The sequence below is a fragment of the Penicillium chermesinum genome (assembly GCF_028974085.1).
Source record: "Penicillium chermesinum strain IBT 19713 chromosome Unknown utg000002l:1.0-5270490.0:1.0-5274688.0, whole genome shotgun sequence".
NCBI classification, from domain to species: Eukaryota; Fungi; Ascomycota; class Eurotiomycetes; order Eurotiales; family Aspergillaceae; genus Penicillium; species Penicillium chermesinum.
The window spans coordinates 1,303,944-1,316,672 of record NW_026695312.1 but is presented as its reverse complement, the minus strand read 5'-3'; the positions used below and the strand labels follow the sequence as shown (position 1 = coordinate 1,316,672).

The 12,729-nt window shown below is 49.6% G+C and overlaps 6 protein-coding genes across 6 annotated transcripts; 5 read left to right on the top strand and 1 right to left on the bottom strand.

Moving 5' to 3' along the window:
• Positions 1–128: 128 nt before the first annotated feature.
• Positions 129–1,338, top strand: N7468_001288 (isopenicillin N synthase family dioxygenase; the record flags this gene model as incomplete). The annotated part of the gene is made up of 4 exons (XM_058470585.1): positions 129–408; positions 455–933; positions 999–1,066; positions 1,164–1,338. 4 exons carry the CDS (start codon positions 129–131, stop codon positions 1,336–1,338), a joined length of 1,002 nt encoding a protein of 333 aa, XP_058333726.1.
• A 779-nt stretch (positions 1,339–2,117) lies between these two features.
• Positions 2,118–4,023, top strand: N7468_001287 (uncharacterized protein; the record flags this gene model as incomplete). Its single annotated transcript, XM_058470584.1, has 7 exons — positions 2,118–2,305; positions 2,351–2,402; positions 2,457–2,773; positions 2,822–2,968; positions 3,021–3,388; positions 3,451–3,738; positions 3,791–4,023. The coding sequence occupies 7 exons, from the start codon at positions 2,118–2,120 to the stop codon at positions 4,021–4,023; spliced, it is 1,593 nt and encodes a 530-aa protein (XP_058333725.1).
• A 727-nt stretch (positions 4,024–4,750) lies between these two features.
• On the top strand, positions 4,751–5,989 carry N7468_001286 (FMN-dependent dehydrogenase-domain-containing protein; the record flags this gene model as incomplete). The annotated part of the gene is made up of 3 exons (XM_058470583.1): positions 4,751–5,717; positions 5,776–5,849; positions 5,894–5,989. 3 exons carry the CDS (start codon positions 4,751–4,753, stop codon positions 5,987–5,989), a joined length of 1,137 nt encoding a protein of 378 aa, XP_058333724.1.
• Positions 5,990–6,938: 949 nt separating this feature from the next.
• On the top strand, positions 6,939–8,057 carry N7468_001285 (polysaccharide deacetylase family protein; the record flags this gene model as incomplete). Its single annotated transcript, XM_058470582.1, has 4 exons — positions 6,939–7,044; positions 7,110–7,687; positions 7,770–7,873; positions 7,922–8,057. 4 exons carry the CDS (start codon positions 6,939–6,941, stop codon positions 8,055–8,057), a joined length of 924 nt encoding a protein of 307 aa, XP_058333723.1.
• Positions 8,058–9,654: 1,597 nt separating this feature from the next.
• Positions 9,655–10,747, bottom strand: N7468_001284 (translation initiation factor eIF2B subunit alpha; the record flags this gene model as incomplete). The annotated part of the gene is made up of 2 exons (XM_058470581.1): positions 9,655–10,648; positions 10,701–10,747. 2 exons carry the CDS (start codon positions 10,745–10,747, stop codon positions 9,655–9,657), a joined length of 1,041 nt encoding a protein of 346 aa, XP_058333722.1.
• A 268-nt stretch (positions 10,748–11,015) lies between these two features.
• Positions 11,016–12,609, top strand: nuf2 (kinetochore-associated Ndc80 complex subunit NUF2; the record flags this gene model as incomplete). Its single annotated transcript, XM_058470580.1, has 4 exons — positions 11,016–11,108; positions 11,172–11,432; positions 11,510–12,424; positions 12,475–12,609. The coding sequence occupies 4 exons, from the start codon at positions 11,016–11,018 to the stop codon at positions 12,607–12,609; spliced, it is 1,404 nt and encodes a 467-aa protein (XP_058333721.1).
• Positions 12,610–12,729: the final 120 nt, after the last annotated feature.

The following is a 12,729-nucleotide window of genomic DNA, read 5'->3' as shown; positions in this document are numbered from 1 at the left end:
TATATATTCTGGTCTCCAAGCTGTCAGACACTTGCGCATAAAGATGAATGTCGGCATTCTATCCGACAAGCAGATATCATTGAGGAGACCGTTTGGATCGTTAGCGAGAAACTATTCAAATCAAAAGCATGCTGAAAGAATTGAAAGAACAAACAGAAGAATCCAAATCAGTGAATATCAGTATGGCTTCTCCCAATGCACCACCAATTTTGGACTTCTCTCCAGTATATGGAGATGACAGTCAAGCCAAAGCCAAGCTGGTCGAGGCAGTGCGCAACTGCTGCCACCACAACGGATTCTTCCAAATCACCGGCCATCGCGTGCCATCAGAGCTTCAACGACGTGTTATGAATTGTTCCAAGAGGTTCTTTGATCTACCGCTGGAGGAGAAACTCCAAATCGATAAAAGTAGGTCCTCCCCTGTTTGTACAGTCAATACATGCTGATCATGCAGATAATAATTCTTTTAACCGCGGCTATGAGCTTCTTCGATCGCAAATGCTCGAAGTAGGCACCGGCCCCGAACTCAAGGAAGGACTCTACATCGGGGAAGAGATCCCAACAGATCATCCCTACTACTTGCAGAAGAAACTCAATAGCGGGCCTAATCAATGGCCTCAAACCGTCTCTGATAAAGACGAATTCCAGAAGACAACAATGGAATACTACCATGCAGTCTTTGAGTTAGCGAAGGATGTCCTCTGCATACTGGCGCTGACCCTGGGGGTCGAGAGCAGCTTCTTTGATCCTCTGACTGATGGGGCGGTTGCCACAATGCGAATGCTACACTACCCAGCGCAGCCCAAGGATGAAGACGAAAGGCTTAACCGTGGAATTGGGGCCCATACAGACTTTGGAATGGTCACTTTACTATTACAAGACGAGGTAGACGGGCTGCAGGTCTTAGACGCCGCGACAGGACAGTGGATTGATGTAAGTCTTCTTTGAGTCTGCATCTCGTTATACGGGAGGGAAGGACGCTAACTCTACGTCTACAGGTCAAGCCCGTGCCAGGAGCATATGTTGTCAACTTGGGAGACCTGTTCATGCGCATGGCTAACGACAAGTATAAGTCGAATACCCACCGCGTGATCAACAAATCTGGCTTGGAGAGATATTCGATTCCATTTTTTTTTCAGTGGCAACCCGGACTATGTTTGCAGTTGCTTGCCCAACTGCCAGGAGCCAGGAGAGGCGGCCAAGTACCCCCCGATCACTGTGCAGGAGATGGTGACAGCATCTTACAAGGAGAGCTACGGTCGGGCGGAGAAGTACAAGAAGGAGTTTGAGATGAAGAAACAGGAGCAAGCCCCGGTCATGGCTGCTGTTCGTGCATAGCTTTGTCGGCACTGACCTCTACGATTTGGAGGCTAGAGTTTTGCGATCTTATCTATTGACGTGACTGAAATTGCATATTACTATAACGGGGTAAGGCCCCTATCTAAAAGCCGTCATCTTAGTGCACGAATGATCTTGGTCGAACAGAATAGAACATGTGAATTGGGTGACATGAGGCTCAGCTTATAGTACTTTGGGTGATCGCTCCAGCTTGAATCACTGGCAGCCCACGAACGGAAATTTGCTCGACATACCTTGCTAAGACCTCCCCACTATCATGAAATTCGTCACTCCCTAGCTCCAGCACTACAAAGTTCCTTCCGTAGATCTGTCGGACCAGACCAAGCGTCCTGTACAACTAAGGAAACCATACGTCCGGTCAATGCCCGTACAGTAATCCCGCTTATGGTTACCAATTGGACAAACTCTTAGGATAGGTTAGACTGCCACTTGGGTCAGACGGAAATTTCCCTCGCTGCCCCTCGGTGGCTGATCAGTTCCAGTTGCTCTGACATTCTTGAGCTTGGGCCAAGCATCATCCGCGTCGCCCTGGAATGCTCGAAATTCAAAAGTGGGGGAGCCAGACCATCATATCGCGTATTGCCCACCCTTGCTATCAACAAAGGCTGCCATAGGAGCTCTCGCCTCATTTGCTGGGAGCCCTTGAAACGAAAGTTAAGCCTTAACAGAAGATACCCGGGGAGTATATGAGGCGGCCTGGTCTATAGTGCACTGTATTAGATGTGCTAAAGGCCTTCAGTATACTACGATATTCCAATATGGATGAGATTCAATTGAGCAAGAAAATCGAACCTGCTTCTGAACAGGCGGTTGATGAGGGCATGGGGAAAGTGTTTTCTCTCGATAATCCCGAGGTCGAGCATTTCTATGGCTCATCAACCACTCACGCCTATCGTCTGAAGTCTGAGCTAGTGGGGAAATGCATGGAAGGCATTGGGATGGGAAAGTAGGTGATCTATCTCCGAGATAGTGGATGTCGCTGACCCAACAGGTTCCAATGGAAACTCTTTGTGGTGACTGGATTTGGCTGGATTGTAGACAACGTGCGTTGCCATACCCTAGCCCAATTCCTTTTACTGAGCTAATACCTATTCCAGTTTGCATCACAAGGAATTGGCAGCATGCAGCCTCCGATCGAGCTGGAGTTCTCCGATATCACGAAGGTCAGCTATAGCTCTGTTGCATATTACGTGGGCTTGATTCTAGGAGCCTCCTTCTGGGGAATTTCTAGCGACTTGATCGGTCGGAAACCCGCTTTCAACTGCACGCTCCTCATTGCAGGCATCTTCCTCAGTGCTTGTGCTGGTTCTATGAACTTCATTGCTTTCAGCGCATTTTGGGCTGTAATTGGCACTGCGGCGGGTGGAAATGTACCAGTCGACTCTATCATCTTTCTCGAATTTGTTCCTGGAAGGTGAGCTACTTCTCTGCCATCGAGATCGCAGGGACTAACATGATTCAGCCACCAATACTTGCTTACAGCTCTCTCGGCGTGGTGGAATCTAGGGCAACTTATCGTTTCACTGCTTGCGTGGGTATTTTTAGCCAACTTCAGCTGTCCAACAGACGCAACTGCCGCCACCTGTTCTCGGAGCGAAAATATGGGATGGTAAGATGCACCTTTCCTACATCACACAATATGCTCATCCCTTATTTTTTAGGCGATACACCATGATCACTCTCGGGGCCCTCACCCTGGCATTTACCTTCATCCGCATTTTTCTCTTCAAGCTCCCTGAGACACCACGGTACCTCCTCTCCCGTGGACGTGATGAAGATGCCGTCAGTGTCGTGAACTACGTTGCACGACAAAATGGCAAACCTGAGCCCCTTACAATAGAGATGCTGCGCGAGATTGACGTCCGGCTCGGTATGACGGCCAATGACGAGTCGCCGAAGAAACTATCAACCAAAGAGATCGTCTCCGAGAATATGGAAGCCTTCCGAGGTGACCATTTCCGGGCCCTTTTTGCGACGCGGAAGCTTGGTCAACATACCCTCATTACCTGGGCTATTTGGCTCACTGTTGGTGAGTCCTGCTCGAAGAAAGGTCCAAGCAACGACAGCCCGAGTACTCATATTTCCATGCAGGCATTGCATACCCACTCTATTTCAATTTTCTTCCGTCCTATTTAGCCAAGAAATTCACTTCAGACTCTTCTCTATACACCACATACCGCAACTACTGCATTGAATCCGCCGTTGGAATTGTTGGCCCGTTAACTGCCGCCATCTCAGTCAACACTCGCCTCGGTCGACGATGGATGATGGGTCTCTCCGCAGTGGTGACGGCCGTATTCCTGTTTGCCTATGTTGGTGTGACCAACCCGACCTCCAGCCTGGCCTTCTCGTGTATAACGGGTTTGCTCGCAAATTTTGGTATTTGCCCCTTCCATAATTGGCTCTCATTCCCATTCTAACAGGATTTTAGAATATGCCATCATGTACGCATTTACGCCTGAGTCATTCCCTGCCCCTCACCGTGGAACTGGCACCGGCACTGCCGCTACGCTACTCCGATTTGGAGGTCTTGTTGCTAGCTTGATCTCATCCCAGACTGGGTTTACGAGCGCGCCTATTTATGCCAGCGCTGCTTTGTGGGTGCTCGTGGGGGTGTCTTGTCTCGGACTGCCGTTCGAGACTCATGGACATGACGCTATCTAAAGAGTTATCACAGATCCTTACGTATTTAGTCGTTAGCTGTTAGTTGCTTGTGCAAGTACCTCAATGAATTGGAAATTTGCATATGCCTATAGCAGAGCCTAGCGTTCAGTGTCATACAGAGTGCAGAGGCACACTAGTATCCACTTGAGAGCTCTATGCCCTCCATTTCATCAAAAGTGGGGGTCGAAAACATACCGCTTCATAGCAGCGGCTACTAGTATCAGATAAAAACCGGTAAGGGCTTTATCGAAGTTCAAATTGGAGCCCTTTCTCCTTTCTCACCTTACCCAAGTCACACTTACATTGGCCCCCATTCGAATCGCTCCAAGCTATGAGTAAGGTCTTCAAAGCTAGCGAAGGTAATTATCAAGTTCTTAAACCCCGAATTGATATTCCTAACAGTACAAGTTGCCCAGCACAACACTGAATCCAGCTGTTGGGTCATTCTACACGGCAAAGTCTACGATGTAAGCTTCCTCCTCCAGGCCATAAAAGCTCAAACCATCAACCTAATATGAAGCAAGGTAACGCATATTGTCCCAACCCACCCAGGCGGTGCCCAAGCTATCCTCCGGGCATCTGGAACAGACGCAACCGAAGAATTTGATCCCATCCATCCCCCAGAAACTCTCAGCACCCTTGCAGCATCTCAGCTAGGGACCATCGAGCCCACTAGTAGCTTATCACAACCAGAAAATCCCCCTGTAGTCAAAACCGGCAGGTCTCAATGCAGAACCTCCTCAATCTCCATGAAATCGAAGAAGCCGCCACAAAAGTCATCTCCAAAAAAGCATGGGCCTATTACTACTCCGCTGCAGACGACCAGATCTCCAAATCTTTTAACAACACAATCTACCGCTCAATTTTCTTTCGTCCCCGTGTCTTTGTCGACTGTTCTATTTGTAATATGGAAACAAGCCTCCTTGGCCACAACGTCAAGCTACCCATCTTCGTATCCCCCGCTGCAATGGCCCGACTGGGCCATCCGAGCGGCGAGGCGGGGATAGCTGAGGCTTGCGACAGGATGGGCGTTGCACAGATCATCTCGAATAGCGCCTCCTTGTCTCCCGAACAGATTGTCGCGAAAGCGTCCCCCGGGCAAGTTTTTGGCTGGCAGTTATATGTCCAGCGCGATCTGAAGATGAGCGAGGCGATGCTGGAGCGAGTAAATTCATTAGACCCCATCAAGTTCATTGTTCTTACGGTCGATGCGCCTGTTCCTGGGAAAAGAGAGGACGATGAGCGGGTGAATAATATTGGCCGGATGGCTGGGGGCGGAGGCAGTGTTGCAACGCAATTGTTTGCAGGGACAGATCCGAGTATTTCATGGGATAAGACGCTGCGATGGCTGTCGGAGCATACGAAGAAGCCCATTGTTGTGAAGGGACTTCAAACACACGAGGACGTTGTTGTTGCGGGAAGTTATGCGCCGCTTGTGCGGGGGGTGGTCTTGTCAAATCATGGGGGGCGGTCGTTGGATACGGCCCCGCCGGCGGTGCATACATTGTTAGAAGTAAGGAGATATTGTCCGGAGATGTTTGAGAGAATCGATATCTGGGTCGATGGAGGGATTCGACGGGGAACGAATGCGATCAAGGCCCTTTGCCTTGGTGCTAAGGCCGTGGGGATTGGAAGACCGGTTCTCTGGGGACTTGGGGCTGGGGGAGTGAAGGGTGTTGAAAGAACCCTTCAAAGTGAGTTTTTCCCGACTGGAATTCCTCTAGGGCTGGATTCGGTGCTGATATCATGCAGTTCTGGGGAATGAGATGGCAACCTGCATGCGGCTTCTTGGAGTCAAGTCGGTTCAAGATTTGGGGCCACAATATGTAAGTCTCCGTGCTGTTTCCTAATCTATGCTAATGGTGTGTAGGTCAATACCAGGATTGTTGAACAGCAGATCTATCATGGCTCCTCCGGCTCTAGTTTAGAACCTCGAAGTGATTTCGTCGTCCAAGGCAAGCTTTGATTGTTAGTATTATGTTGGAGAAACTAGACTCAAGTCCTCTAACATCCTACTATGGAAATCAATAGTTATAAATTTAGTACTATTTCATTAGAAATAAATCTCCTAACCTGAATCATGATCTAAGTCAATTCGTAATTGACTTCATCCCTCGGTATTTTTCCTAAAATCTACCATCCGTTCTCTGACTTGAATGAATCTCATACAGCAAGGATATTGAGTTTATCCAAACATCCTTCAGTCTTTCCCATTATTCCTCCTTAGAGACACAGTCTGGTCAATCAAGTTTCAGTCATCTAACCCTCTAGCGTGTCGTTTCCATAGTCCTATCACGATCCGCCCACACTGTACGCTATTATGCACTTACCATATATTGAGACTATCGTCTTATCCCAGTATCATTACCATTGATCTTTGATCTATTGATATTACAGTACTACTATTATTGCTTATTTGTATACTTTTGATTAACTATACAATCAATGGACAATCTGAGAGTCCAACAAAGCATCACCAACCGGCGCCTTGGCGCTAGCATGAAACCTTGTCCAATATACAGCACTATTATCACTCAGCCCATACAGCGAAAGCATATCTTGGAACGATTTGAAGGGCCCTCATCTAGCAGACCCAAAGAATAACACATAGTCTAATATTCATGTCCTAGAGGGAAGAACATCAAAGCAATGCAAGGTCAATGGCAAGCGGGATGCCCCCACTCTTGATACCAACACCCCAATAACGGGGAAAGCCCGTGTCGATAGCAACAGGTCCAACCCCTCATTAGCCTCCACAGCTTCCCCAACTCGCTTATTTTAATGCAAATCATTCTACGGTCCTCATACAGCCCCTCCCATCAACTTTAAGCTGTACTCTTGCTCCGGCCGTGGTCATTACCAATACATATCCCATACTACTAGCTTGCACCTCAAGCTTAAAACCCCTCTATTCCATGGGCAAAAAGCGCGTTTTGGTCGGCTACGGCGTCGACATTGACGCCGTCTCTGGCTGGCTAGGTTCCTACGGCGGCGAAGACAGCGTCAATGACATCAGTCGCGGTAAGTCAGCCTTGGACGGCTGCAACCGAACCCGCTGGCAGCTTCCGTATACTGACGTGTCTCAGGGCTCTGGGCTGGCCACATTGGCACAACCCGTCTTCTCAAGCTTTTCGAAAAATATAAGATCAAAACTACCTGGTTCATTCCCGGCCACAGTCTCGAAACCTTCCCCGAAGAATGCGCCCAGGTCCGAGACGCGGGGCACGAGATCGGACTCCATGGATACACGCATGAGAATCCAAGCCGTATGAGTCCGGAGCAACAGCGCGATATCCTTGATAAGACCTACAAGCTGCTCAGTGATTTCTGCGGCAAGCCCCCGCGTGGAATCGTCGCGCCATGGTGGGAAGCATCTGCGGAGATGGTTGATCAATTACTGGACTATGGCATTGAGTACGACCACTCCATGTCGCATGAGGATTGTCAAATGTACTGGCTGAGAACTGGGGATTCATGGACCAAAATTGACTACAGCAAGAAAGCGGAGACCTGGATGAAGCCTCTCGTACGAGGGGAGACCACCGGGTTGGTGGAGATTCCGGGCAATTGGTATCTGGACGACTTGCCGCCCATGATGTTTATCAAAAACTCAGCGAACAGCCATGGATGGGTTAATCCGAGAGATGTTGAGGATATTTGGAAGGTGAGACCATCGTGACATTGTCTATGATTTCTGTGTCGCATGTGCTCTTGTGAGACCGTGATTGCTCAACTCCTTATTCCAGGACCATTTCGACTATTTCTATCGGGAATACGACGAGTTCGTTTTCCCGATGACAATTCATCCGGATGTATCTGGCCGTCCTCATGTTTTGCTAATGCACGAGAGGTAAGCTTGAGAAGAGATCAAGCAAGGATTCAATACTGATAGCCTTAGGATCATTGAATATATCAACAAGCACGAGGGGGTGGAATGGGTGACCTTCGAGCAGATGTGCGATGAGTTTAAGAAGAAGAACCAGCCGCCTGCAGGAGCTCGAATGCCCGCTGTGCCTAGCAGCTCTAAAAATTGAGCTCGATCTTGACTTATTCACCATGAATACAATGTATCTCAATTGTCGAATCCATGGCCCGATGGCCTCCTATGGCTCATGTTTGTTCCATTGATGTGCTAGAATCAACTGAAATCGAATCGGAGGCATCCTCGTAATTGTGGCGTGACATTCGAACCCCGCCAAGCATCGCCTATCGAGTCTATAGATCGTCGGGCAGCAACGGCATCAGCAATCACTTTTCGAGAATCTTGCGGAGGAAATTCTATTCAGACATCCGTGGATTGTTCCCTCGATGTTAATGTAGCTAGGATAGCCAGGAGTACGCATAATCATCACACTTTAGAGGTCCTCGAGACGACTTTCCATATTAGTTCCAGTGATCTGCTGTTTCATCTTGATTCAGGGCAACCCCGCACATCCGATTCAAGCATTTACCCGACCATCAGCGATCGACAGGGCGATCCATGCCGTTACAGAATACCCTGGCTCTCCCCATTCAAATAACGGGCTGGAAGACGCCCTATCGGCATCGGGCCTGTTCTAAGGCCTCCAAGCCGTGGAGGGTTTCCGAGACCCCGCATTTTTGCAGTTGCATTGCTATCGATCCAATCTCATGGGCCGGCCGAATCCACGAGACACTCGTATTGGATGGACGTGTCGGAGATGCTGTGCCATACAGTCCCCGTGCGAAGATACGGTCTGGCTGGATTTTAAACCCTCGACGTCGGCGTTGGCAACTTTAGATTCCCGGGAAATCAACTCCTCGCTCTTATCTTTGCTCTTAGACACAGCCTGACATTGTCATACCCTTCTCGGATATACTATATACCTGTCAACAGGTTGCAATCCATTGACATTGTGGGATTCTGTGAAAGTACACCCCGAAACTGCCCGACTACATCGCTTATACCCTCGCCGGCTTCACGTGTCGGTGCACACGACCTGCAGCGATGGCGCCGCTATGGATACTCGTCGCTCTCGGATACCTGCTTCTGTATGCGTTCGCTTCACAGCCGCAATACATGGCCCTTCAAGTCGCAACTCGAATAACTGCGTGATGTCTGTTCGACATTACTCCGATCCTTTTATAAATCGAGGTTTATAAATCGAGGTCCGACCGCCACACGTCGGATGAATTGATATACTTTGAAGAGGTCTCCGCTTGCAATCACTCCGCAATGAAGCCCGCGCTGCGACCCCGCTGTCCTATCTGAGCATCATAACCTCCTCTTACGATTAACTCTGTTACGAATTACGACTGCCAGTGTTCTATGAAACCCAAAATCCTGCGACAATGCTCAAACGGCCTAGTGCTTTCTGTTGTCGGGTACACTTTCTGATGATTTATGATGATGATTTGATACCTCTAGGCCCATGGGTAGGCCTCATATACGCTCTTAGTCTTTTATCGGGAGGATATTGACGAATTAGAAGTCTCTCATTTTTGGTCCAAGTGCTCGGAGACTCGAGCATGATCTTTCGCAGTTTCGTAATGGTCAATCGTCATAGAGAATCTAGCAATAGCTCGTGCCCTTTTGAGCTTGCCGTAGTATGGAGGATGGTGGTATAGGTTGGCCAAAAGCGAAGGGGTGGGACTGTCCAGCACAAACTTGGTCTAGAACCAGATTTTGATCAGCTCCTCACTCACTGCACTTGGCGTCAAGACACCGCTGTCAGTGATAAGAGCTGAAATAAGGTGTGGAGGAGTAAAGTCCACAGAATCGCAGAGTGGCAGCACCGGCCGATCTGATGAAGGCTTATGTTGATTTTCTTCTGCGATATCCTCCTCGCTCTTGAAGTCGATGACGTGCTGCTCAATAGGCAGGTCATATTGGCCAAGAGGATAAAGCCGAACAAATTTGTGACTCTCAGCAACGACATAGAACGGCTTGCCAATGGCCTTGGCGAGAAGACCAATCTGATATGTGCCCATCCGCGAAACAATACCTCCATTCTCCACGACGCCTTCCGCACCTACAATTACCATATCTGTCTTTCCGAGTGCGTACGCGACAGCTGACTCTGGGATCGTGGATACCGGTACCCCTTTGGCCCTCAAAGCTCGCACCGTTTCTATACCTTCTGGTTCGCCAGACGCCTCCGCGGGGTTATTGCTCGTTGATGACAACACGTAAATGACACGGAATCGCACCGCGGATGGACCTCCTTCTTCGTCGGCTGCTTTCTGTAGGAGCGACGCGACTGCACGAGAACCACCATTGGTAAGCACTGTGCAGCCATCGCGGATGAAGCCTCGGCCGAATGCGACGATCTTTTCACGGCTTTCCTTCGCACGTCGGATAAATAGTCGTCCATTGGAGAGGAGATGTGTTCGAATAGCTTTGAAGTCACCGGCAGGACCAAGCTGTCCGGGTCGTTGTAAGGTTGTGATAAGGTATCGTTGGAAAAGATCGGTCCCGGCAGAAAGACCGATAGGGTTCGGAATGGCTTTTTTCAAATGGTCGGTAGATTTTGCAAGGAGATCGAGGGTTTCTGAGATCGTGGAGGAAGGCTCATGGGTGAGAAGAAGCACGAGGGCCTCAATAGCCGCAATGGGCATGGTTAAGTCAGGATCGGTGCGCAAGAGCTCATTGTAGGCTGCGACGATGCTGTGATGGTCATTAGCTACGGGCAGACCAGAGCCGGGGACCCGATACTCACTCGAATGGCTTCGCACCGGTCTCAGCCAAGCTTTCAGTCGACGCCATGATTTCTTGTGCCTTGAGGCTGAAAAGAGCAACCACGAAGAGTCATTGAATTCTTTGGGTGTTTGTTCTGTTTGTCTCAAGTACCCCTTCCGCGCGGCGCTAACCTGATGCGGATGTCAGTGCGGGCTCGCTGGGCCAAGTAAACAAATCGAACCCCCAATCAGTCGTTATCATAACAACACCTCGGCCCAAAGCCCTCATCCATTCTACACCTTGCCACACCTGTTCCCGACTGGTCAGGAGCCCGTGACATTTGCGCCGTGACGGCATGGCGTACAATCACCGCATGAGCATGGCTGGCTCCCAGCAACAAAACCGGGGCCGCAAAAAGGAAGACGATAATGATGCGCTGATGCGCCTGGTACGTTGATCAAGCTCGAGGTCCTCCTCGCGGCTGCGCAATTGTATTTTAACACCGCCGTAGCCCGACAAAGAGATTGCAGGATGCATCAACGACATTGGAATCCCCTTTAGCCCTGCCGATCTTGCCAAACCGAACCCGCAGCAAATTCAGATGGTCTTCGAGTGGTTCGCGGAGCTTCTCATGAATGTCACCCGCGAGACCGTCGAGCCAGGAATGCACGCAGCTGCAGAAGACATCTGTGGCGACTATCCTGACATCGTCCCTAACGATACGCGCAACTTGATGGGATTCTTTATAAGTATCCGACGGCTACTTTCAGAGGTGAGCCATATGTTTTAAGCATCACGTCGCGCGCTCTAAAGTGAAAAGGAGAGCCTTTGCTCATATTTTATCAATAGTGCGGCGTCAATGACTTCACGTTCACCGATATGACCAAACCGACCCACGACCGACTCGTCAAGATCTTCTCGTACCTAATCAACTTTGTCCGCTTCCGCGAATCGCAGACCCAAGTGATCGACGAACATTTCAACAAGACGGAGAAAACTAAGACGCGAATCGAGGAGCTTATGGCCGAGAACCAGGAGATGCAACAACGGCTGGCCGAGATGCGGCGAGAACAGCAAATAAATGAGGTTCAGGTTCGAGAGAAAGTCACTCGGAATGATGAGCTCAAGGCTCGATTATTGGAATTGGGCCGAGAGCAGTCACGAGTGGCAGAAACGCTGGACCGGGTGAAGACTGAACGAGCGCGACGCCAACAACAATTGGAAGAAAAGACCGAGAGGACTGTCCGGAACCGACAGGAAGCGGAGAAACTGCGACCGTACACCCTGGAATCACCAGCGACCCTGCAATCCTCATTAACCGAACTGGGCGAAAATCTCATGCGCGAGAAAGCGCATATTGACGCTATGGAGAAACGGGCTCGGGCGCTACAGACTTCGTCCGACACGTTTACAGTAGTCTCCAACGAAGTCCAGGCATGCGTTAAGCTGCTGGATGATATCTCTACCGAGCTACAAAAAGAAGAGGAAGAACAGTCCCGTGCCTCTCGTAATAGGGAGGCCATTTCTGATCGCGGGGCCAGTGTCCGCGAGGTTGAGCAAACAGAGAAACTCCTGCAGCGGCAATTAGCCCGTTGGAATGAGCGGATCGAACACCTTCGCAAGAATGCACAGGAGAAAGCCGAGCTGGCGCAAGCGCGGATGGAAGAACTTCGCAATGTACAAAAGCAATTGCGTGAAGAACGTGCTGAGAAGCAGCGCGATATGGAGCGGCGACGGATTCGCATCGAGCAAACAGAGAAGAAGGTATGTTTCCCCTAGAGTTATATTGCCAACCATTCCCTGCTGATCAAAAGAATCAGATGGTCGATCTCAAGGAGAATATCGAAGCGGAAATCCAAGCAGCACATGACCAGTACCTCAAGCTGGAGTCACACATTAAGCTGTACATTAGAGAGATGGAGAAATCACTCGGAGATAGTAGGATCTGACATGGCTTTCTGTATGGTTCTGGAGTTCAAGGATCGGCTCAGGATACCCGGGCAATACTGTTTCGTTTCACGGAGTTTATCGATATGCTTGTCCAATTTACAGCCTCAATTCGTATCATG